This window comes from Physella acuta, unplaced genomic scaffold (assembly GCF_028476545.2).
Source record: "Physella acuta isolate Inbredline_101_S28 unplaced genomic scaffold, ASM2847654v3 ptg000008l, whole genome shotgun sequence".
In the NCBI taxonomy this organism is placed as follows: Eukaryota; Metazoa; Mollusca; class Gastropoda; family Physidae; genus Physella; species Physella acuta.
The window spans coordinates 990,025-1,017,706 of NW_026731528.1; the positions used below are offsets into that span (position 1 = coordinate 990,025).

General features: G+C 39.8%; 1 protein-coding gene across 1 annotated transcript; it reads right to left on the reverse strand.

The window, feature by feature from the left end:
- Positions 1–3,862: 3,862 nt before the first annotated feature.
- On the reverse strand, positions 3,863–27,682 carry LOC131949815 (QRFP-like peptide receptor). The gene is made up of 7 exons (XM_059311845.1): positions 27,386–27,682; positions 26,786–26,930; positions 15,164–15,345; positions 14,113–14,376; positions 12,075–12,179; positions 7,041–7,149; positions 3,863–3,984 (listed from the first exon to the last, which is right to left on the reverse strand). The coding sequence occupies exons 1-7, from the start codon at positions 27,632–27,634 to the stop codon at positions 3,881–3,883; spliced, it is 1,158 nt and encodes a 385-aa protein (XP_059167828.1). The 5' UTR covers positions 27,635–27,682; the 3' UTR covers positions 3,863–3,880.

Here is a 27,682-nt window from a genome sequence, read left to right on the forward strand (position 1 = left end):
TTATCCCCCTGTCAATTACCCCGCCCAGTTAGGGATAAGTTAGGGTAAGGGCTAGTGTTAGGTCAGGGTTAGATGTAGGTTTAGAGTTTGGGTAAGGATTGATGTTGGGAATAGGGTTAGCTATAGGTTTATAGTTGGGATTTGGGGGTTAGTGTTCTTCAGCATGGGGGGAGGGAGTAATTACCAATGGGGGGGGGGGGGAGTTGACAGGGGGTAATGACTCCGGGGGTTAATGTCAGTGGGATGGGTGTGTTCATGGGTGGGGGGTAATTGACATGGGAGGCTAATGTCCTAGACCCTTGTTATACATCCCTATCACTGATCTATTATCTCACTCTCAAATCTACGATGCGGATTATTGATTATGCAGCTGATCATGTTGGTGGAATGTTGAGATAGAAACAACAAACCGGCAAGGCTAAACTCACACACGAACTCACCTCACAACATACATCTTCAAGTCAGTTTGACTTCACTCACACATATAAAGCCAATCAACACGAGCAAGCATATGGTCAGAAAAGTTGTATTATTTCTTCATACAGGCGAAACAATGAACATAAAAAACAAAATGGTTTTTTAACATACCGGTATCACATGAGAATGAATTGAGACAATGGGAAATAATCACAAGGGTTGAGATATCCAGTAAAACGTGTTCAGGGGACAGACATTGAATGAATGTTTACATAATAGGCGTACAACCGTTAGGCCAAGGGTGTGTGAGATGGGGGGGGGGGGGGGTGATGGGGAAGGGGTGGGGTAGAAGTACCCGCCTGGAAAAAATTATATATATATATATATATATATATATATATATATATATATATATATATATATATATATATATATATATATATATATATATATATATATATATATATATATATATATATATATATATATATATATATATATATATAGGCCTATATATATTATATATGTATATCAATATATATGTATATATATATAGACCTATATATAGACCTATATATATATATATATATATATATATATATATATATATATATATATATATATATATATATATATATATATATATATATATAAGATAATTTTAAATACTTTATAATGCACGATATAAACATGTTATTAATATATCCTACAGTCATCACAATTAATACTCTAAAAACATTCAAACAAAACATCCACTCAACAAAGAACTGTAAACAAATGCAGCAAATTAGGACCAATTAGCTAATGAACACAAGAGGGTTAAAAAACATTCAACCCATTTCTTAAAATAATTCAGCAAAAATGTATCATCCATTTAAAAATTTCACATTAAGGAATCTGTTATTGTTTATATAAGAGTTTAAGTTTTTAACATATTTACACAAACACACATATACACACACTAGATCATTAATGAGTGGAACTAAGCCGTTTTATTTATGAGAGTTAATTTATCAAAGGCGTAACTCTAAACCTCATCTCCACTTCTCTATATAACCACCACTGCACCCCCTTCTCAGTTCCACCATTGGGTATTTGAAACCATAAACACACATTTAGTTATAGCAAGGGCACAATATATCTTTACTGACACCTCAGCACCATCATGCCCCCCCCCCTGCCACAAATGCCCATAACTACCACACCCATAAACATGCTGGACGACATGATTTCATAGTTAAATAATTTCTCTCCTGTTAATTTTATCTTACACAATATATTAGATACGCGCTGCGTGTTCTATCAAATGTAATGAAGCGACGCCCCACAAAGCATCAGACGTATGAATAAATAGGGTGGGGACGTAATGAACCGTATGATGTTTTATGTGCTGTACGTCTGTCATGCGACAACGAATGACAGACGATGTTGCATCGCAATTGGCTTAGCTCCGGGGACACAAACAAGCAGACGTACTTCAAACAACTCTACATTCATCTCTACATTCATCTCTACATTCATCTCTACATACAACTTTACATACAACCGTACATACAATCCATACAGCTCTACATACAAGTCAGACACCTATACATACAACTGTACATACAACTGTACATACAACTGTACATACAACTGTACATACACCTCTACATACAAGTCAGACACCTATACATACAACTGTACATACAACTGTACATACAACTGTACATACAACTGTACATACAACTGTACATACACCTCTACATACAAGTCAGACACCTATACATACAACTGTACATACAACTGTACATACAACTGTACATACAACTCTACATTCATCTCTACATACAACTTTACATACAAGCATACATACAATTCATACAACTCTACATAAAAGTCAGACACCTATACATACAACTGTACAAACAACTGTACATACAACTCAAATCCTATACATAAAACTCAGACAACTATACATACAACTCTACATACAACTGTGCATACAAGTCTACATCATTTACTCCACCGAGTCTGAAAGTGGTATGTTGCTTTTCGCTTACCTGTTTTATTAGGCTTGGCTGGATATTCAAAATATAAACACAGGATAAATCTAACCACACGGTTCTCTTTTGCTAAATTAAACCAAAGTTTCTAAATTACGTTTACTTTTTTTTTTACCATTTTAGATTCTGTTCCTATTTAACCCGACCAACTACGACTTTAGCTAAACAGGTTACTTGTTTAAATAAAGCTCTAAACATCATTTCTTTAACCATAAAACGTACTCTTGTTTTCTGACTTTAAAATTTATACATTTGTATACTGCTATATTCATGTTGAAATTAATATGCGTAACGATAAAAAAATGTAATACCGTATTTTTGTTTTATTTTGATCAGGTTACCATGGAAACTGAGTGTAAACAGTCGATAGTTTTCTCATTCAGTAAAAAAAAAAAAACAGCCTTGACATCCGATATTTTACAAGATAATGAATACATTTTTACAAATAATAAAACAGTAAAATGTTACATTAAAAAAATGAAAAGCGAACGAAACAAACCAAGAATAAACGCACAGTTTTTAATTACCTGTGTTCAAATGATATACCAGTTTTAAAACTTCAGGTCAATATATGACAATTTGTAATTTTTGTCCGTATGTTATTCCAGTTTATTTACTAACATTATGATATGCCAGTTTGTGATTAATGTCAGTGGCCAGGTTTTTTATATATTTATACCTGGCATAGGTGTGTTCGTTTTGTCCATGGTGTGTTGGACACACTGACCATAGCAGTACAGCACGTGGGTTAAATAGGACATAGTGGTCACTTTATGTAGGAGGCTGTGGTGTAGGACACACAGCAGGACATTATGGTGTAGGACATTCAGACGCAGGACTCTGTGATACACCATACATGCTGTAGTCTTGGTAGTGGTGTCACTAGGTGGGGTGACACCCGGCACCGTCCACACCCCCGCCCCTCGCATTGTGGCTGTGTCTTTGTAGGAATTCAATCGGTAGAAAAATGTAGGATCTGTATACAGCAGCGTGCTGTGCTCATACAAGATATCAATACATCATGACAGACGTCTATCAAGTATCTACACCTGGCATCACGTATGTTGGTCAGGCAGACGACCAAATCGTCTGCTTTCTGGCAGACGTCTAACCTGTCTGTTGGGCGGATAGACGTCCAACAGCTCTACTTATCTGGCAACCATCCAATACGAATACTAGTCTGATAGACGTCCAACAAGAGATGCTGGCCAACAGACGTCCAACAAGAGATGCTGGTCTGACAGACATCCAACAAGAGATGCTGGTCTGACAGAGATCCAACAAGAGATGCTGGTCTGACAGACGTCCAACAAGAGATGCTGGCCAACTGACGTCCAACAAGTCTCCTTATCTGGCAAACGTCCCAAACGTTTGTCGGTCCGTCAGAAACCCAGCGACGCCCCGGGGGTCGTGTGTGATCAGACCTTGGTGATGTGGGTGGAGCTCTGGAACGAATCTGCTCGTGATACCATGGTGTTGTACCTCGTGCGCCTCTCGCCCCCTCGACACAGATTTTGAAAGCCTGGGGACAGATGTAGACATGGGTTACATATTGCTGATTGGTTATAGATTGATTGGTATTCGATCAATGACTCAGGTAAAAAAGATGGTCGTGGTGGGTCAAGTTATTGTGACGTCGCAAGTTTAATCATTAAAGGGGCAGTATCTAAGGGATACTAAGGGAGAGAAACAAAAATATTCACCAAAAAACTATCAGACATAAATTTGTCAAATTTTTACAAAAGTAGTAACATGTGTTTAATTATAATACAGCATATAATGTGACAGATATATGTCTGGCAACAATTTTTCTAAAAATCAATTTGAAAATTTTTTATTACATTTGTAAATTTTTTGTAAACAATTTTCTTAAACCATAAGTAAAATATTTAAAATTTTGTATAAAATTTCCTTTACGTCGCCAACCATGATTGAATATAGCTTTATAATGCGAGATACACTTTATTTTTAATGGAGGCGAGCGAGTTGACGAGATTCCTTCCATAATGTTGTTGTCATGGAATAAAAACGTGCTTTTTAGATTTAGACCGTAAAAAAAAATAAAAAATAAAAACTTAAGCCTAAAATTAATTTAGAAATTTTATATTCTTAGAATAAATGCTATAAAAGTTGCAAATCCAGAGAACTTGAAAATAATTTGTTGAGTTTAAGGCTACATTTCTATTTATTTTCATCAAGCCTAAGTTATAACCGGATGTTTCACTTTCGTAAGACAAATATTGATTGGCTGTACAGTAACTTAGTAATCGATAACTATTTGTTTACAAAACTTTGCAGATCAAGTTTTTAAATTACAATGCAAATTTAAAACCTCATGACCTAGTTTTCTATTTTTAGCTTACAATGTGTACAATAAAATCTATGGCAGCCTATCCAATAGCAGGATGCCATGTTTATGTCGCCATTACACGTGAAAACCAAATTGTTTTTGCTTTTTTTTTTATTTTTATTTAGTTACCGAAAATATTATAAACATCAAATACATCCAATCTTTAGTAAAGTCCGAAAAAACCAGACAGGCAGGATTTTATAACCATATTAATTGTAAATACGCTGTGCATGATTTTTTAATGAATTTATACACCTCTCAAATACCTTTGAGACTTTTCTCGCTGTTGTCCATTGCAAGGAGAAAAAAAAAATTATTTCAAAAGTCCCACCAAGAAATTCTATTTTACTTTTAGGTACCAAAAGAAACATATTAAAAAAAATTACAAAAAGTATACAATTTGTCTCAATGGATATCTTCTAGTTCCAACAGTAGGCTACCATGTTATGTATCTCCTTGAGTATTTTCAGCAGAAAGGGCCTAAATGTTGGAAAGCTGCAGCCCAATATTTCTTATTAAATTTTTTTGGGTAATATTATTTATAAAAAAATGTTTGCATCATACATTAACTTTCTTTTATAGCTCCTTGATAATAACTATTACGGTAACAAAAAAATTATGTGTATATGTATAATAGTTTCTTTTGGCCAATTTTTTCGTCAATTTTCCACTGTCTGGGTGATACCGCCCCCCCCCCTCCCCCCTAACGTAGGGTGTCATTGAAGGTATAGGGGTTATAGTGGTTCAAGTGTTATTTGGATAAATCGAGGAGTTATAGTGGTACATGGGTTCTTTGGATAATGCGAGGAGTAAGTGGTTATAATGGGTAATATGGGGCTTTTATATGGGGTAATAAAGTGTCATATGTGGTTCATAGGGGTCATGTGCGCGTCATAGTGTAATCAGGGTTAAATGAGGTTAATTAGAGTCACGGGGGATAGTAAGGCGTAAAGGGTTAATTAATTAGACTTAAGAGTTCGATTTAGATTTGAAGAAAGATAAGTCAAAACATACAAGATTTAGAAGACATAATAACATACACATACAGTAACTTCAAAAAGGGGCTACTTGACGTCAGTACACACGACATACGAAGGATACGCACGAGTACTTAGCCTAACACATACACACTAGAACATACAACCAACCAGCTGAAGAAACAACCTAGAACATAAAACATAGCTGCTGAACAATTTACCTGGCCCATACAAAATACCAGCTAAACACACATAATAAGACACACAATATGACATACAAACTCTTCATATGTCGACAATAACAGCCATCAACATTAAACATCGCAACATACATGACGACTCAGTGAATCATACAAACCTAATCTTCATACAAAACAAAACACATCTCCACAGAAAGCTTTATGATACAGTTCACATGATTGGTTGATAAAATCCAATAAAAACCTTCCTATCCAAATGGCTTGAACAATGAAAAAAACCGAAGACAAAAATAGAATTTTAAATTTGATCGCGATACGAAAATAAAAATTGCAGAATGAGGTCAGGCGGAATAAATTGTCGAGAAATTTTTTAAGCCTCGTTAACGCTGGTCTCTACCCACCTGCAATTTTGTCATTGTCCAAGAAATATTGTCCAAGAAATATTGTCCAAGAAATATTGATCCAATCACTTATGAATTCTTTAAAAAAAAAACAGTTCTACTCGCTAAATAATAGGTGTTGTAGCAAGAACATAAAGAATCTAATAGTTGTCGTAGAGGCAGCAAGTATTGGTCTCAGCTAGACTAACTAATTAATTAGTGCATTAGACCCCAAAAATCTGAAATGACCAAATACCAAAAATGACCAAACATCTAAAATGACCAAACGTCTAAAGTGACCAAACACTTCAAATGACCAAACACCTAAAATGACCAAACACCTAAAATGACCAAATACCTAAAATGACCAAATACCTAAAAAGACCAAACACGTAAAACTACCAACACGTAAAATGACCAAACACTAAAATGACCAAACACTAAAATGACCAAACACCTAAAATGACCAACACGTAAAATAACCAAACACCAAAAACGACCTACACGTTAAATGACCAACCACCTTAAAATGACCAACACGTAAAACGACCAAACACCTAAAAATGACCATCACGTAAAATGACCAAAACCTAAAATGACCATCACGTAAAATGACCAAACACGCACAATGACCAACAGCTAAAAATGACCGAACACGTACCGTAGCTTACCTTTCTTGAAGTTGTCGTTAAAACCAGCGTAGATGACCGGGTTGATGAGGCTGTTGAAGTGGGCGAGGTATCGGGCGAAGTACTGGAAGTGGTGGTACCAGTCGTCCATCTACAGACAGACAAAATGGGGAGTCTTATAGCAGACAGACAAATACAGTAGACAGACAAAATGTGTGGTATTACAGCAGACAGACAAATACAGTAGACAGACAAAATGTGTGGTATTACAGCAGACAGACAAAATGTGGAGTCTTACAGCAGACAGACAAAATGTGGAGTCTTACAGCAGACAGTCAAAATGTGGAGTCTTACAGCAGACAGTCAAAATGTGGAGTCTTACAGCAGACAGACAAAATGTGGAGTCTTACAGCAGACAGACAAAATGTGGAGTCTTACAGCAGACAGACAAAATGTGGAGTCTTACAGCAGACAGACAAAATGTGGAGTCTAACAGCAGACAGACAAAATGTTGAGTCTTATAGTAGACAGACAGACAAAATGTGTGGTCTTACAGTAGACAGACAAAATATGTGGTCTTACAGCAGACAGACAGACAAAATGGGGAGTCTTACAGCAGACAGACTAAATATGTGCTCTAACAACAGACAGACAAAATATGTGGTCTAACTACATACCAACAAAAAAGGCGTTTTTAAAACGTTTTTCTTAACTCAGCTTCGCGTTTGTTTGTTTGTTTGGTTGTTTGGATGTTTGTTGTTAAAATTGACATCGAAAATTAGCCCACTTCTGATTGCTCTAGAGACCTGAAATTTGGCATGCATGCTACTTTCGCCTAACAATTTCAGATGCAATCATAAAAACTAGCAATTAGTGACCGTAATTAGCTTAATTTAATTACGCCCCAAGGACCATAAAATTGAGGACATGATTTCTAAAGATACCGACAAGACTGGAGTCCTAATGACACAGTTACTTCGGCCCCAATCGATGTGAGCGCGCTGGCCGTGATCGTATAGTTGTTAGTACTTCGCGTTGTGGCCGCGACAACCCAGGTTCGAATCCTGGTCGCTCAAGATTTTTAGTCCGTGTATTTATAAACACTTTTTTAAAAACCACGTTTTTCATGTGTAGCAACGGACTAAAAAGGAGAAAATAAAATACTTAAAAAAAACTTTTTAAAAAACCACGTTTTTCTTGTGGACTAAAAAGTAGAAAATAACTATTTACATACATTTGATGACAAAAAACGTGGGTCGGGCAGATGGGTCGGGAAATTTGATGGTGAACGTACCCACGTTTTTTGTCATCAAATGTATGTAAATAGTTATTTTCTACTTTTTAGTCCACAAGAAAAACGTGGTTTTTTAAAAAGTTTTTTTTAAGTATTTTATTAAAAAGTAGTTTAAATTCACCACTGCCTGTGTGGGGTTTAGGGGGGGGGGGGTAGTGGAGCGGATATAATACATCGATGAATAGTGGTCACTTTAAAAAAAGCTGTTTTCAATCAGATTTCATGGCGCCATTAACGGGTTATAGAAGACGCCTCAGGCAGAGATTTGAAAAAAATAGGTTCGCCCAACTTGAGGGGTATTGTTGTAGTTAGCAGAATAGGTTCGTCCAACTTGAGCGGTATTGTTGGAGTTAGTAGAATAGGTTCGCCCAACTTGAGCGGTATTGTTGTAGTTAGCAGAATAGGTTCGCCCAACTTGAGCGGTATTGTTGTAGTTAGAAGAATAGGTTCGCCCAACTTGAGCGGTATTGTTGTAGTTAGTAGAATAGGTTCGCCCAACTTGAGCGGTATTGTTGTAGTTAGCAGAATAGCTTCGCCCAACTTGAGCGGTATTGTTGTAGTTAGCAGAATAGGTTCGCCCAACTTGAGCGGTATTGTTGTAGTTAGCAGAATAGGTTCGCCCAACTTGAGCGGTATTGTTGTAGTTAGAAGAATAGGTTCGCCCAACTTGAGCGGTATTGTTGTAGTCAGTAGAATAGGTTCGCCCAACTTCAGCGGTATTGTTGTAGTTAGCAGAATAGCTTCGCCCAACTTGAGCGGTATTGTTGTAGTTAGCTGAATAGGTTCGCCCAACTTGAGCGGTATTGTTGTAGTTAGCAGAATAGCTTCGCCCAACTTGAGCGGTATTGTTGTAGTTAGCAGAATAGGTTCGCCCAACTTGAGCGGTATTGTTGTAGTTAGCAGAATAGGTTCGCCCAACTTGAGCGGTATTGTTGTAGTTAGAAGAATAGGTTCGCCCAACTTGAGCGGTATTGTTGTAGTCAGTAGAATAGGTTCGCCCAACTTCAGCGGTATTGTTGTAGTAAGTAGAATAGGTTCGCCCAACTTGAGCGGTATTGTTGTAGTTAACAGAATAGGTTCGCCCAACTTGAGCGGTATTGTTGTAGTTAGCAGAATAGGTTCGCCCAACTTGGGCGGTATTGTTGTAGTTAGCAGAATAGGTTCGTCCAACTTGAGCAGTATTGTTGTAGTTAGCAGAATAGGTTCGCCCAACTTGAGCGGTATTGTTGTAGTTAGTAGAATAGGTTCGCCCAACTTGAGCGGTATTGTTGTAGTTAGCAGAATAGGTCCGCCCAACTTCAGAGGTATTGTTGTAGTTAGAATAGGTTCGCCGAACTTGAGCGGTATTGTTGTAGTTAGCAGAATAGGTTGACCCAACTTGAGCGGTATTGTTGTAGTTAGTAGAATAGTTTCGCCCAACTTGAGCGGTATTGTTGTAGTTAGTAGAATAGTTTCGCCCAACTTGAGCGGTATTGTTATAGTTAGTAGAATAGTTTCGCCCAACTAGAGCGGTATTGTTGTAGTTAGTAGAATAGTTTCGCCCAACTTGAGCGGTATTGTTGTAGTTAGTAGAATAGGTTCGCCCAACTTGAGCGGTATTGTTGTAGTTAGTAGAATAGTTTCGCCCAACTTGAGCGGTATTGTTGTAGTTAGTAGAATAGATTCGCCCAACTTGAGCGGTATTGTTGTAGTTAGCAGAATAGGTTCGCCCAACTTGAGCGGTATTGTTGTAGTCAGTGGCGTAGCCAGGATCGTCTCAAGGGGGGGGGGGTTCAAAGTTTTTACCCGGGGACAAACTTTCGATTTGCACCCCCCTCATACTTTTTATATATATATACCGAGGGGTCTATTGGGGGGTTATGACCCCCCTAACCCCCCCCCTGCCTACGCCACTGGTTGTAGTTAGCAGGATAGGTTCGCCCAACTTGAGGGGTATTGTTGGAGTTTGCAGACGACCAAAAAACAAACAGGAAGCAGATTTTAAAAACTGGAAACGGGAACATTTTTATACCGATGTATCGGCGTGAGGTTATTAATAAACGGAGACAAGCGTGGAATCTCTTTCATCGTGTTGTAACCCCCTCCCCCCATCTCTTACACACACATACACACAGGCAAACACACACATCATGTAATAGAACGTGATGGCGTCATTACCGCATTTTATTTAAAAGTTGGAATATTCGCACCCATAGGCACGAAGATCATTTGAAGCGGGTGTAGGTTTTTTAATTTTTCAAGATCTCGTGTCAAATTTTTAAATAATTTTTTTTCTCCGCCATCATCTTCTCTCCGCTCCCATACACTTTCCGTTACAGAGCTCCGTGGTGCTTGATTGGATTCCATTACTTTTTATCTGCATGCCATTGTCTAACAATAATTACATTTCAACCCTAACTATAATCTAGCTCGGACGAAAAAAGAACACAATATTTTATGAAACCATAATACGACCTTAAATACCATAAGACCGATTTAGACCCTTGAACTTGACCACGTCATGGTATGTGGATATATTTCATCAGAAGAAAAATCAAACGAAAATATCTTGAATAGTCGGTATTCATTAATAACTCGGTATTACACAACTAATCCACATTTAATGAAATTAAAGCACCCAAGAGTTCACTTGTGATTGAGTCAATGGACGCACCAAAATGGCCGACGAGACGAATCTAGGCAAACACGAGTTTGTGAAGTGAGAAAAAAATATTGTCCAGAAATAGATTTTCCTTTTATGGGTTTCCCTTTTTAAAAATAGCCAGCGCGTTTATTTAACGTGATGTGACGTAGAGCCCAGGAAGTGACGTAGACCACAATAAGCGACCAGCGCTTGTACTCAAACAAGAATTGGTTAATTGGTTTTGATGTGCGGGCGGGGCGGGTCAGTGACGTCAGGGATTGAATCAAATACCGGAAGACAACTTCATCCCCCCCTGTGCCCCCCCTCCCCCCTCACCAGACAGCTGGCGGACGTATGACAGACGTATCGTGTCGGACAGCAGACAGAAGAGTCGGATGATCAGCATGACTTCAGGTGACCAGTTAAGTTACTTAAATTACTGCAGTAATTTGATTTAGTGAAGGAAACTTACAGTAACACTGAGTGACGGAATAGAAGGGCTGCGTTATGAAACTGACGTGATGTTTCTTCGACAAATTGGTACCGAATGTTCGATGGTTCTACAAGTTTCTTTTTTACAGATCGCTATTAGCTATAGAATAGTCATAAAATAGAGGAGTCATGGTGGAGTCATCTACTCGTGGAGTCATGGAGAATTCTTCCACTATAGAAATCATATTCAATAAAAAAGTCATCCATTAGAGGAATCATCCGCTACAGAGTTTTTTCAGGCATCCGAAATATATACTCTAACCAATGTTCCCCCCTTCCCGGAAAAAATGTCTGAACCCCCCTCCCCCTCTGATCCGCTAGTGGTCATTCATTAGATGAGTCATCCAATTGAGGAGTCATCCAATATAGGAGTCTCTACTAGAAGCATCCACCAGAAGAGTCATCAACACTATGGGGCATCAACTCCAAGAGTCATCCAATATATCAATATAGGATAGAACACAGACACTTCTTAAACATACAGTTGTTACTGTAAAACTTACTTTAGTTTGCCTAAAAGAGATGATGTTACTGTAAAACTTACTTTAGTGTGCCTACAAGAGATGATGTTACTGTAAAACTTACTTTAGTTTGCCTAAAAGAGATGATGTTACTGTAAAACTTACTTTAGTTTGCCTACAAGAGATGATGTTACTGTAAAACTTACTTTAGTTTGCCGGCCATGAATAAACTCCGAGTAAATGAGTGAGATGGTCAGCGGGCTCCAACAGAGAAAAAATACCGCCAGTATAACCACCAGCATCAGGATTATCTAGGGATTAGAGATTAGCTGCGTGAGGTTTATGTATGGATGAAAGATTATGTCGCGTGGATTAACTAAAGACAAAATAAGGCGGCATCAGGAGGGTGTAATATAATGCATCTTAGAATTAACTTTTTATTCGCACATACAACAATTAATATAATTTCCATGGACAGTTATTGTAAAACAAAATTTATTGTAAACAAAAATTATTTTTAAAAAAATATATAAAACAAAAATTGTCTCAAAACAAAACTGAAACAAAAAATTATTGTACAAAAAAAAAATGTAAAACAAAAATAAATTTAAAAAATGTAAAACAAAAATTTATTGTAAAACAAAAAAAAAAAAATTTTTAAAAACCACGTTTGTCACATTTCCATGGAAAGATTAAACGAATGTAGATTTAACATTTTTAAATATATAGACAAAAGAGCGAATAATATAAGCAAGGGAAGGGTCTTGTATATTCAGTAAATCACACAAACGTATTTTGTTTTCAATCTTTTATAGAAACTAGAAATAGAGAGTCTGGATGGAACCAAAATATAAAGGCGCGTTATTCATTGGCTTTGACAATTTAAAAACGTCGCAATATAATACGGTTGAGTTGGATTAAAACAATGTTTTGATTTAGGAACGAAAGCTATTTTTAACGTGGCTAAAACTGTTAGTCGTGTTTTTTTTTGAGTTCGTTTTTGGACCAGATTTAGAAATTTAGATATCACTTCTGTCGAATTTAATCAGAGATAATAAAACGATGTTACGAAAGATGTTTTGTTATTTTTGTCTGACGGTAAGTTAAAGAGCCTTAGGTGGTAGAGGATGTGTGGGGAATGGAAATGGGACAAAAATAAGTTGATGTTTTAGCCTTGTGGCAAGATCTGGTAGCGAATAGCACTGCTAGGTGATGTGGGGTTCAGGCAAAGATGTTGTGCGGTGATCAGATGATGTTGGATTCAGGAAAATATGATGTGGTGTGGGGTTCAGGTGACGTGGGGTTCAGGTAAAGATGTAGAATGGGTTTCATATTATGTTGGGTCAGGAACAGATGATGTGGTGTGGGGTTCAGGTGACGTGGGGTTCAGGTAAAGATGTAGAATGGGGTTCATATTATGTTGGGTCAGGAACAGATGATGTGGTGTGGGGTTCACGGTGACGTGGGGTTCAGGTAAAGATGTAGAATGGGGTTCATATTATGTTGGGTCAGGAACAGATGATGTGGTGTGGGGTTCACATAAAAATGTGGTTTGGGGGTTCACAAGATGTTGGGAACAGATGATATGTTGTGGGGTTCAGGTGACGTGGGGTTCAGGCAAAGATGCAATGAAGGGTTAATATGATGTTGCGTTCAAGAAAAGATAATGTGGTAAGGGGTTCAGGCAAAGATGTGATGTGGAGCTTACCATCAAGCTATGGAATGGGGTTCAGATGATGTGGGTTTCAGGCCAAGATGCGGTGTTGGGTTTACCATCAAGCTATGGTGTAGGGTTCAGGCCAAGGTGTGATGTGGGGCTTACTATTAAGCTAGGGTGTGGGGCAGAGGCGTAGCGAGGGGGGGGGGCGGGGGGGACATATGTCCCCGGGCGCCGACCTTAGGGGGGGCGCCAAATTGAAAGTTTGAGGGGGGGGGGTGCAAATGAAAAGTTCGAGGGGGGGGTGCAAATCGAAAGTTTGAGGGGGGGGGGGTGCAAATGAAAAGTTCGAGGGGGGGGGGTGCAAATCGAAAGTTTGAGGGGGGGGTGCAAATGAAAAGTTCGAGGGGGGGGGGGTGCAAATCGAAAGTTTGCTCCCGAGGGGGGCGCCAAATTGAAAGTATGTCCCCGGGCGCCGGGAAGGGTCGCTACGCCTCTGGTGTGGGGTTCAGATGATGTTGGGTTCATGCAAATATGTGATGTGGAGCTTACCACCAAGCTATGGTGTAAGAAAGATTTGAACTCACCCTTTTCCTCATCTTGGTCTGTGACTTGATGTCCTTGCTGATCCTCTCCCCGGGCACCTGGGCTGACCAGAGGGTGACGATGATGACCAAGTAGGCCACCGACATGGCTAGACACGGCACGAAGAACAGGGCCACGCAGACGAACATGTAGTAGAACCGCCTGGGGGTGCTGTGGGAGATGACGTCATTGGTCTCAGGGTCCACCGAGTAGCTGAGCGGCCACGCGTCATCACACCACGACTCGGTGACGTCTTTCCAGTGCTCCTGTTGTGACAAGCGTTTTCATTGGTTAGAGTTGACCAATCAGATTCGGACATTGTAATTCCACACAGTAACTATAATATTCAAAACTAAGTACACACATACATGGTCACATATTGTCAAACTGTTATGGAGAAGGAAAAATACAACGAAGGCAATTTGGGAGTTAGGTAGTATAAAAATTATGAAAGGGGGCGTCCATAAATGATGTGACACACCCTTAGGTGAAGGGCGGGGGTGGGGGTGGGGGGTATGGGGGCTGGTAACATAAGTGTTTGAGGCATGTGAAGAAGGATATACATGTATAGTTTTAAAAAACAAACGTAAACCCTTTTTACTTTTTTTGGGGGGGGGGGGGGGGGGGGGGGGAAGAGATGGTAGAGTGGATAAAGAGGGGGGGGGGGTAGTAGGATATCTGTAACAATTTTATTTTTGCGTCTTATCTCGACGTGGTGTAAAATAGATTGGCGTCCCATTGTCGTTGGGTATAAATGGTCTAAAATAGCGTTGAGTGATGTAAAGTAAGTAAAGTTCCCTTTCGAACCTGACACTCCATGGTGCAAGTGAAGTAGAGTTCACCTGTTTCTGTGACCTCGGAATATGAAGGAATAGTGTGGTCAGTACTACGCCCAACCGCCTTTACTTTCCCTAACGTCAGCTAGGTACCCATAAGAGCTGGGTGGACTCAGAGACGTTTTCATGAACCCGAATTTGAACTCGAGACTTTCACGGATGACCGTAAAAACAAGTAAACGATACAATTTTAAAAGGGCGTGGGAACGAAACCCACCTGGCTGAGACGTCTGTAGTAGAGTAGAGGCGAGGCCACGGCCACCGAGAGCAGCCAGATGAGGATGATGGTGAAGCTGGCCCGTCGCTCGATGAAGTGGGCCTTCATGGCGAACACTATCCCAAAGAAGCGATCACAGGCTATACAGGTCAGGGTGAACATGCTAGCCACTAGCGCCAACACTGGAATATAGAGGGGGTGGAGTTAGTGAACATGCTAGCCACTAGCGCCAACACTGGAATAAAGAGGGGGTGAAGTTAGTGAACATGCTAGCCACTAGCGCCAACACTGGAATATAGAGGGAGTGAAGTTAGTGAACATGCTAGCCACTAGCGCCAACACTGGAATAAAGAGGGGGTGAAGTTAGTGAACATGCTAGCCACTAGCGCCAACACTGGAATAAAGAGGGAGTGAAGTTAGTGAACATGCTAGCCACTAGCGCCAACACTGGAATAAAGAGGGGGTGAAGTTAGTGAACATGCTAGCCACTAGCGCCAACACTGGAATAAAGAGGGAGTGAAGTTAGTGAACATGCTAGCCACTAGCGCCAACACTGGAATAAAGAGGGGGTGAAGTTAGTGAACATGCTAGCCACTAGCGCCAACACTGGAATAAAGAGGGGGTGAAGTTAGTGAACATGCTAGCCACTAGTGCCAAAACTGGAATAAAGGGGGGGGGGGGTGAAGTTAGTGAACATGCTAGCCACTAGCGCCAACACTGGAATAAAGAGGGGGGGGGGGTGAAGTTAGTGAACATGCTAGCCACTAGCGACAACACTGGAATAAAGATGGGGGGGGGGGTGAAGTTAGTGAACATGCTAGCCACTAGCGCCAACACTGGAATAAAGAGGGGGTGAAGTTAGTGAACATGCTAGCCACTAGCGACAACACTGGAATAAAGAGGGGGTGAAGTTAGTGTGTGGCATGTAAATCAAATTACATATAAAAAATTGGTATTTAAACAAAGAAGACTGGAATATTTCAAACGTCCGTTTATGTACGAAATAAGATGCCGAGTAAGGACAAAAATAGGTACGGGAAAATCCGAATATTTCCGCAAATCTCTATGATTGAAAACCTCCGTTGATGCCAGTTTCGATATCAGCTCTAAACGTAATACAAATGAATACATGGGTTCTAAAACTGTTGTCAAGTGATGCATGACGCAAGAGATATACACACTTTGAGAAACGTTAGAATCTTTCTAGTCTTTTATTATAATTACTGAGTTAAGCAAGTTACGAGGATGAACATAGGCCATAAAAATTCCGGGTTTCTTTCATGGATTTCCCGGAAAAGCCAAAAAAAAAACCTCGAACAAATGCAGTTTTTGGCCCATATCTCGGCAACCAGACCACTTAGCGACTTGAAACATGTACCAATCGATTCCTGCCATAATTTAGAACAATATTGCCGAAGAAAGTTTTCAAAAAATATCCTTGGGTTCGGTCACACATTTTTTTTTGAATTAATTAAAATTTGGACCGAATTAGTAGGCATTTTTATCCAACCACACCACAAGCGTCATCACGTTCAATAGCTGCGCCATCACATTCAATGGCTGCGACATCACGTTCGGTAGCTAGGCGCGCAATGGTTTTTAGTCATGTAACTCTATTGTAAATAAAACATGTAAAATACTGAAGAAAAAAATTTAATAAAAAACGTTTTAATAACTAACCAATGGTTTTACTAACCCTGCTCTTGATTTACGCTATGACAGAGCTATTTTTAGATAACATAAGGAAATTGCGCTTAAATGTCACTAGACTTTTTAATTAACTTGTTTTTCTCAACATTAGTATGATGGGGAAAAAACGCTAAAAATAAAAATGTCTAATACTGCGCCCAAAACCAGTAAACCCTAAAAAGTGGAGAGACCTGCTGGTCAACCTTGTGGTTTACATACCAGCGAGTCATTTAAATCTATTTAAATGTGGTCATTTTCATCTCGCTTGATCGTTCTGTTCCGCTGTAACTGTTCGATGTTTTTATCGAATATTTAGCTCCCTTTTTCTTTAATATTTTTTATCTCCCTTTCTGCCAAAATTTGTCAATGCGTGAGATATTTAGCTGGTCTAGACTGGCCCGTTTTGTTGGCCCTGTTTGTGTAATGGCCCGTATAGATGGCCCTGCTTATGTAATGGCCTGTACAGATGGCCCTGCTTGAGTAATGGCCCATGTAGATGGCCCTGCTTGTGTAAAAAGTTAAGTTCCCTTTTTGAACCTGATGGTCCATTGGGAAGTAGAATCCACCAGTGACTGTGACCTCGGCATATGAAGGGATAGTGTGGTCAGCATATGAAGCCAGTGTATATTAACTATGTGGGTGTAATATATATGTGTTAAGTTGGATGGCTATTTCAAGCAGACTGTGGTAAAGAGACGATAGTGTATGGATTTATGTGAAGGTGTTATACATGGGTGGGATACGAATCTGAATCTAGGCAGTAGTCTATATATAAGCTAGTAGATTGGAGGTTTGTGTCTAGTATACATACATATATATATATATATATATATATATTTATATATATATATATATATATATATATATATATATATATATATATATATATATATATATAGGCCTATATATATATATATGTATATGTATATATATATATATATATATATATATATATATATATATATATATATATATATATATATATATATATATATACATCTATACATCTATACATATATACATAAACACATAAATATATATATACATAAACCCACACACACACACACATATATATATATATATATATATATATATATATATATATATATATATATATATATATATATATATATATATATCTTTAAAAAGCCGTTTATGTGTGACTTCGTGCTTGCCGAACGCCTAAGCCAAGTACATACAACCACCACATACATGAAATTCCATCTTGACAGACAGTTTATCTGATTACATTTTTTAATAAATCCACGACAAGCCAGTTTGTGTCTCTATCAATGCCAGACATCTTAAAGAGGATGTGAGCGATGGATAGCTTTAATAATTAACGTCCTGATGGGTCCACCTTTTTTCCCGGCGAGTGACGTCACTCTCATAACTTCACGACCAGGTGGGTGGTACTAGCTTTAATTTGATGAATTTAAATTTTACTGGTTTTATTTATGTGGGCGGAGCTAGGTGGGCCGGCTCTATTATCTAAGCTGTGCGATAAAAATGTTATCAGGTGTTTTACGACGTCATGGTTTTACATAATTAATTAGATAAATTATAATCGTTTAATTTATGCGTGTATATAGTTACGTCAGATATTGTTTTTATTGTACAATTTGAGAGAACACCTCCATTATGATGAAAGGCATTGGTTTAACTTTACGTTTCGATGAAAATGTCAACGAGTTGGTTTGAAACAGGACAAAGATATAAAACAGGTGAATTACAGCCTATCAACATCATGTTTTCCCGTTCGGACCCAAGACACCCATGGCAGGTGAAGTAGAGCTCATCTGTTTCAATGACCTCGGCATACAGGGAGACAGTGTGTTCGGCATTATGACAGACGCCTTTTGTTTCCCAAACGTGAGTCAAGTACCAATTAGAGCTGGGTGGACTCAGGGACGTCCTACAGACTCGAGCCTGGGATCCGAACTCGAGACTTTCGGGATGGCAATCGTAAGCTCTACTATTCGACCACTCATTACTCTAAATGATACATCGAAATTTAAAAAATGTTGTTCAGTAAGTAAACTGGCATCTAGCTGTATCTATAAATCGCCAAATTTTTCAAACGTGGCTTCCCCTTCTCTTTAAATACCTTGTGTGAGGTGTGGTCTTGTGCTTAATGATGGATTACATGGAGTTTTGGCTGCTCTCATTAATATTAATTAAAGTACTTAATTAATTTATTCATAATTTCTTCTTGTTGATTACAGTTTAGTAGAACGGTGAAATATTGACGCTTATTGACGGCCGCCAAACATTGACGGCCATCTGCAAAATATAGCTGTACGGACGGTCACGTATTAAATCCATACTTCCTTGGACGGCCACTACGTCTAAACACACCACACCACTCGAACCTTTAGACTACAGACGGACAAGACGCCCACAGACCAGGGTCTTATCCCCACCCTCGGGTCGAGGGTCAATTAAAACGTTCCGTGCCCCCTAGTACAAACCAACTAGCCCGACCCTAATTTCCGCCAACCATCCCCACCCACTCATTTCCTCCACCCCCTCCCCCAGCTGTACGTGTATACATACACGGGTAAACATTGCCCCAGGGCTCTAACAATTAATGGCACCAATTTTCAGGAGATTCCTTGAGAAATAACACATTCAAGATTTACATACATTTTTCTAAAGAGTTTCAGAGATGCAAAAGTCTTAGTCGGGAGACTTTAAATTAAGAATTCACTTTTAGTAGGGCTTTAATTTGTATTACATTTTGTGTTTGTAATACTTTGCTATCAAGTACATGAAGTATGATGTTTGCAAGACATTACTATATGACCAATTATGTCCATATTTTGTGTTTGCAGCAGTGTCGTCACTAGGTCGGGTGTCACCCGGTGTGGTAAACAAGGGTGTCAACCTCAGCCCCCCCCCCTCCCCCCCCCCCCCCCGCACACCCATCAAAATAATTTTTCATTTTCTGTTCGGTGTCATCCCTCTTCCTCTGCTATATTACTAACTGTATAAAATGTTGTTGTTGTTTTCAGTATTACGAGTTTTTAATTTGGTGTCACCCTCTAAATGCTGTCACTCGTAGCACCCCCCCCCCCCACCTACGCATTGTGACTGGTTTGAAGTACACCTAGCATAAAACACATTATGTATCACATAATATTAGTAGCAGATCACGCCAATATAAAACACGTATTCTAACCTCTCCCATGTAAACTTATTTATTACGTTTTACTCCACACGAACTAGACACAAATACACCCACCCAGTTCTACATTCGGGGTCGAGGGTTCGAATGCTAACGAGCGCGACGAGCCGAGCAACAGCTACCAGGGGGGTCAGGCCTGGTCGAACTGCGACGTGCAATCTTTTAATCCTCGCAGCACGTGGCGTATCTCGCGAGAATCGGCGAGAGATCTGAAAATGTTTTACAATGATTGTTCGCGCAGGTCTTCGGGGAAATATTCCAGCCAATAGGAAGTGGCGCCGGTCATGTGACTCTACAAGATTCTGATTGGTTAAAAGGATGGAAGATAATGGACATTATATTTTTGTGTTTTAATAATTCTGTTGTATAATTAAACACTTTTCATTAGCCAATTAAAAGTTTCGAGGCACGTGCACTTGGGCTGCAGAGGCGTGGCTAAACAGGAAGCAGAGGTGGTCTTCCCCGGGGGCGACTTTTTTTTTTTTACTCCGGTATAAATATTTACAGGTAAAGATGCTAAATAAAATGTGGTATAACAACCAGAGTCCACGGTAAAATGTGTAGTGTATCAGCTGTTGTAAGATTGGTACAAGGCATGTCCACATACTGTAAAATAACCCACACCCACTAGTACCCATCACGCCCACCCACTGTAAAATAAACCACACCGACTAGTACACATCACACCCACCCACCGGTGCAAATCACACTCACCCACTGTAAACTAAACCACACCCACTAGTACATAACACATCCATCCACTATAAATAAACCACACCCACTAGTACACACCACACCACCCACTATAAATAAACCACACCCACCGGTGCAAATCACACCCACCCACCGCTACAAATCACACCTTACACCACTAAAAAACCTCTACAGATCTAGATTTTCTCCTGCGTCTAATTCTCAAGACATTTCGAACATTCCCGAAGCACACTTGCTCTGCTGTAAACATTTTTTGTGTGTGATCTGTGTTTAGTCTGTCTTTACTCACCCCAACCATTTTAACATGTTGGCCAGTGCAATGATTAAAAAAAAAGTCCGAAATTTATAACTCGGACAAAATCGGTCACCGGATAAAATTAGCCCTAACGAACTTATAATGTGTACACAAGGTGGTTTATAAATACACAACAGCGCGTGAGTGATCGCACGTGCATACCGGGGCGCTCATACCTAGCATAAACAAGAGACAGCCGTTGTTGCACATGCGCAGACAGGGCCGTTTAAACTTTGTTACTATTTTAATGTGTAATTAACCTTGGCGGGAATAATTTGGGCCGGTTAAGGTCAAGTTGACTAATTGTCATTTTAAAAAAAAGGTTTATCGAGTAGGCTGGTACATGATTGTATGATAGAGACATGATTGTTTGATAGAGACATGATTGTAAGCTAGACACATGTTTGTAAGCTAGACACATGATTGTAAGCTAGACACATGATTGTAAGCTAGACAAATGATTGTGTGCTAGACACATGATTGTAGGCTAGACACATGATTGTATGCTAGACACATGATGGTATGATAGACACATGATTGTATGCTAGACACATGATTGTAGGCTAGACACATGATTGTAGGCTAGACACATGATTGTATGCTAGACACATGATGGTATGATAGACACATGATTGTATGCTAGACACTTGATTGTAGGCTAGACACATGATTGTAGGCTAGACACATGATTGTAGACTAGACCTATCAAAGATGCGCGTCTGGATCCTAGACATATGTCTGTGTGTTAGACATATTTGAGTGTACTAGTCTAATGTTTGTTTACCGTCCTGTAATGATTGTGTATGTTATTGTTTGAGAGAGAATGAAGTTGTGACTGTTAGAACGCTTAAGACGTAGAGTTGGATGGTAGCATTTTGGCAAGGTTTTTAGAACGGTTGAGCTTAAATTGTTTTTTTGTGAAGCTGGGTGGGAAGGGTTCGTCGTAAGTTCTTTTACGTGTGTGTGTGTGTGGGGGGGGGGGGGGGGGTAAACTGTTTATTGTGAGGGTGGGCTTGGCCTGGTTTTTGGAGGGTGGCGTTTTGGGGTGGTTTTCAGGAAGCGACGTTAGAAGTTGTATTTCTGGTAAATATTTGTTCTGGGAGGTAATACTTGGATAGATTTTGTCTTAACTGGATAGATTTTGTCTTAACTTATTGTGGCTGTATTCTACATTGGCTTCTAGTTTTGAACGTTTTCTTTTTAAAAAGAACACTTTATATAGACCAAATGATGTGTAGCTAATTTTATCAGCGCGTGATTAACCTGTAGCATTTGATGTAGCCATTGTGTAGCACGTAGCAAAAGACCAACACTTACCCCCCCCCCCCTTGAAGATGCGATAGAAACGATCTCTAGGAGTCTCGTTACTAAAGTACCTGTATTTACACAGGTGGGGGCTGGGTATTTTGTCCCAGTCTAGCCACTCACCCACAGGTAATTTCCAGGTGAAAATGTCGGGTAAGGATAGGATAAAACCACAACAAGGTCGCACCGGCTAAATAATACGTCAACATTCAAATGTAAACCATCCCAATGGTGTACCTCGTCCGTCCTTCTCTAGTCCAGGCCGGGTAAAAAAACACGAGCACAAAGTAAACATCTTTATGGTGCACAGGTAATTCGTTCCACCACCTGAGTACCCGCCCCACACTTAGTTAACGACAACTTGGAAATATAAACTGGTCCAAAAAATGCATATGTAATTCGCCTCACTCACCCTTTTTCTAACCAAATCACGTTCAATAATATGATCAGTAAACTATTCCAATGATGCACTTCTAATTCGCACCCCCACCCCCTTTCTTACCAAATCATGTTCAATAATACGATCACTCAGTAAACTATTCCAATGATGCACTTTTATTCCCACCACCCACACCACTTCACCTCAAACTAAGTTGAAAAATTCGATCACGAAGTCATGTATTTTGTAGTTGCACCTCCTTCCCCGCTCCAATGTATGACGTGTCACTTTCCTTTAAGCTCAGTAGAGTCACTATCTGCTCTCACGGTTTGAAATCTTTGATTCAATTTAGCTCCATGCGAGTCAGATATTTGAAACGGCGTGGTCGAATGGTAGAGTGTTTGACTGCTAGACCGAAGTTCTTGAGTTCAGATCTCGTTTCGGATTTGTGACTGTAAGACGTCCGTGAGTCAAAGCGGCTGGGCTTAGTGCTGACCACACTATGTCGAGCTCAAGAAACAGATGAACTCTACTTCACCTGCCCAATGGATCGCTAAGTCTAAAGAGGAATCTTTTATGTGAGATATTTATTGAGAAATTAAACCTACCTTTTACATTAAGCTCCAAGCATGTCAGATATTTATTGAGAAGTTAAACCTACCCACTTTGTCACAAAGTGACACGAAATGCCTAACCCTCCCATCACCCCCCACCCCCCCCCCCCCATAACTCCAGTCACACCTTGTTGAACACCAACCTATCAGATGAAACAACCCTATGCCACTCACGATTCAGTATCGAGAGGAAATTGCTCACTTTATACGCGAGTGATCCAAGATCTCACTAATTGATCTAAACTAACATCCCCCCCACACATCATCAAGTGTTACAGTAATATAAAAAAAAACACAATTTATTGGTTATTGGTGGTTCTCAAATACAAGCTGTTTCTCGTCAATACAGAACGGATGTGACGTCACAAATACCCACAATACCCACGTTGGCTTAAAATAACTTGGGTGTTCCTATTTACTAAAAGTGAATGTTGGAATACCCGAAAAGAGAAACAGTTTCTAATTGAAACATATACAATCTGGATCTGGAATTTCTAATTAAAACATACACAATCTAGATGTGGAATTTCTAATTATAACATACACTTGAGATCTGTATAATATTTAAAACAACTACACGTGATAGGTAAGATTTCTGACTCAATACAAAGAATAATTAGGATTTAACCGAAATATAATATAGAGGCTCCCAAACAGAAATTTAAAGTTTCCTTTAAACAATAATCACAGTGAACTTTTACTTATAGCGTGACTCTTAAGCATCCAATCGCTACCCCATATCCTTACAAGCATATTACCCCCCCCCCCTGTGCTAAAGCATCCAACATCATATCCTAACAAGCAACCCCACCCTGTGTCCCAACGAGCATACCCCCCACCCCATGTCCTAACAAGCACCCGCCCCACCCCCATATCCAAACAAGCGCCCCCACCCCATGTCCTAACGAGCACCCTCACCCCCCATGTTCTAACAAGCATACACCCCCACCCCCATATCTTAACCAACACCCACCCCCATGTCCTAACAATCACCCGCCCCCCACCCCCATATCCTAACGAGCACCCCCCCATGTCCTAACAAGCACCCGCCCCCACATCACCTGGTGGTACCGCTCTTTGACCACGTGACCCCCAGCTAGGGAGACCGCTGAGAACCTGGAACCACCTGTACCTTTGAGCCAGGTAACCCCCCCCCCCCCCCCCCCCCCGTTTATTTCTACAACCACGAAACAATCTTCCTTTCTTCCCCTGGGCAGGTTGTGAATTTTTTATGGCCTGTCGCCATTTTTATTTAGCTCCCACCAGCCCACGTGCCAGCGGCCATATTGCTAATGTAGAAGATTGTAGCCAACTGCTATACATACTTGATGAAACAACGGCCTCGCCGAGAAAACCATTGTGGAATATATTGTCTATTTGGCGGATCAAATCATTAATTAGAACCGCTTCAGTTATTTTCGTTACATTTTGTTTCGTTTATTGTTGTTGAGGGAATACATTAATTTCTAGCCTATTAAAACCTAAATATTACTATACTTCCGGTTTAATATAAAATACTATTGAGTCTATTGATTGAAATAAGCACAGGTTATGACCTATAAAACATTCAAGCAGAGAGTTGAAGAAGATTCGGTTCACGAACATTTCTGACTACGAACGTGTGGTCTTTCGTAATCGAAGTATGAAACAACCTTTGATTCTGGTTACCAAAGCATTACGGGATAGAATTAAACTCGGGATCTGATTGTTCGAAACTCGAGATCATATTATTCGAAACTCGAGACACAACTTAGTTTTTAAAATCACACATTTTATCGCACTATTTATCCCACCTTCGATGTTGTAACAAACGTAAAAGTGTGAAATCTAGCAATTTGAAAAACGTGATTTGTGATGTTGTTCATGAACTATATACTTCTACAGCTTTTTTTTTTGTTATACAATCTTTTTTTTTTTTTGCACTCTAAAACTGACGTACTTTTACAACAATTACAAGTCTTATATTTACTGCATTTAGCAATAGTACTTGTTAACAGTGTATATCACAAAAAGTACTTCCACACTTTAAAAAAAAAGTTTAACACAGATTATCTGCCCTTGTTTTTCTCAGCCAATCGCTAATCGCCACGGAGTGACGGAGATAAACGATTGGATGAAAATAAGCAGAAGACGAAGGTCAACCGTTTAAAAAATACCCCAGACTCAGGTGTGAGAATAAAATGAATTAGAAAGATTAAAAAGTGTCACTGGCAATCATGACGAAACGGATATCATCGTTTCGCTCAAAATATGTTTGATTGTTTATACATTGGTATTTCTTTTTGAACGACAGCCATTTTTTTTGTTCACAAAACTTGATTAACATTTCTTTTCAATCAATTTAATTTATGTACGTAAAACAGCGATATATTTTTTATTTCTTAATATATGTACGAGATTAGGAAAAGAATATTTTCCGTTATTAAAACTGCCTGTACGTTTAAAATATCCACATAATTGTATTGTGAAATATTGACATTAAAACTTAGATGTAGTTGTCTAAACAAACTTCTAATATATTCATAGAATAGCTCAGATTTTAAAAAAATAATTATTGATTAAGGAAAGAGTTGAATTTTCATAGGTTTCCATGGCAACGGATCCTGCACTAAAACGGCTGAACGGCGGAGAGGCGTACACGTTTGAAGACAAATGTCACGTGGTCGGACCAGTCACGTGACGAGAGGTGTCAGGTGACTGGGAATATCACGTGACATATGAGCTTTCTTCCTTCGCGTTTTACGCCAACCTGATCAAGGTACCTGAAGGGTTTGGCTAAGTGCTACCCTTAGGTTTGGCTAAGTGCTACACTTAGGTTTGGCTAAGTGCTACCCTTAGGGTTTGGCTAGGTGCTACCCTAAGGATTGGGCTAAGTGCTACACTTAGGTTTGGCTAAGTGCTACACTTAGGGTTTGGTTAAGTGCTACACTTAGGTTTGGCTAAGTGCTACACTTAGGGTTTGGTTAAGTGCTACACTTAGGTTTGGCTAAGTGCTACCCTTAGGTTTTCTGACACGTGTCACCTTAAAGATTCACCCCCCCCACCTAAGACAAAACAAAAAGTAAGGTGTAGATGGCAGTGGGGGAGAGTTGGGGGGGGGGGGGTGGGGGTAGTGGCATCCATTCAGTCCTTGTGACCCATAGACTTTAACGGCAGAAATACCATAAGCGCATCGAATGGTGAGCACGATTTATTTATTTATTTATTTAATTTTTTTTTACTTTATGGAAACGATTTATGAGGGTAATGATGATAAATACTGATTAACTTTACAGCTGATTGCATGTCACGTGTGTTATCTTAGCGTTATCTGTGCGGGTTATCTGTGAACCCCGGGGTTTATATGTGCACCCCGCGAGGTTTATCCGTGCATGTTTTCATGTTACCCTGCAGCGTGCGCTAATTAACTAATTAGCCCGAGGGTGCAGCTAAAACTGACCTTGTGAGAATGTATTCAACGTGCAGAAAAATGCTCCGAGAATCCAAAATGGCGTCAGGTCGTCGACCAGGTGTGGCCAGGAACACGCCAGCGCTACAAGACAGTCGGCGACAGCCAAATTGACGATGTAGTAGTTGGTCGTTGTCTGCAAGGAGGGGGGGGGGAGGAGGGGGGAATAATTAAAGACATGGGTTAAACAAGTCGGATAGAGGACATTTGGTTACACAATTAGTTCGTTTCTTCTTCTTCTTCGTTCTTAATTAGTTCTTTTAAAAAAATTGGTTCGGATTAAAGATTATTTCACAAACATAAATACAAACTTACCCCACACGAACATAAATACAAACTTACCCCACACAAGCAACACTCGCACAACACATCAACACACCCACACAGCACGTCAGCAGCACGCGAACAACTGATACAGTACCACATCAGGCTTGAACACTAAGATAGCCACACGTCCAATAATGTTTACAATACTGCCACACCAACACCCACACATTATAGCCACACCAACACCCACACATTACAGCCACATAACAAGATCAATATCTCCACCCACATCTGTCCCCACACCCCCACACACAAACGCCTCACCTGCATCCGTTTATTCTTGACCACAACGAGTATAACGACGACATTTCCGATGATGGCGAAGACGATGACGGGGACATAGAGCAGCGTCTTGACCGCCACCTCCCACACCGGCTTGAACTCGAGAGGGTAGGGGTACGGCTGCTGACTCAGGTCCTCCGGGAATGTCGTCTGGCTGTCGTCCGTGACGTTGTGGATCACGTGGTAGGTCAAGTTGTACATGACGTCACTGGTCACGTTTTCCGATACCATTAGGATGACGTAATTTTGGTTAAAACTGTGACGTTGAAGACGTGTGTT

Coding starts and splice junctions, on each gene's coding strand:
- LOC131949815 (XM_059311845.1), bottom strand. CDS start 27,634: ATGGTATCGGAAAACGTGACCAGTGACGTCATGTACAACTTGACCTAC. Junction 15,346..26,785: donor GTTGAATACATTCTCACAAG/GTCAGTTTTAGC, acceptor TCTATATTCCAG/TGTTGGCGCTAGTGGCTAGC. Junction 12,180..14,112: donor AGACCAAGATGAGGAAAAGG/GTGAGTTCAAAT, acceptor TCTAATCCCTAG/ATAATCCTGATGCTGGTGGT.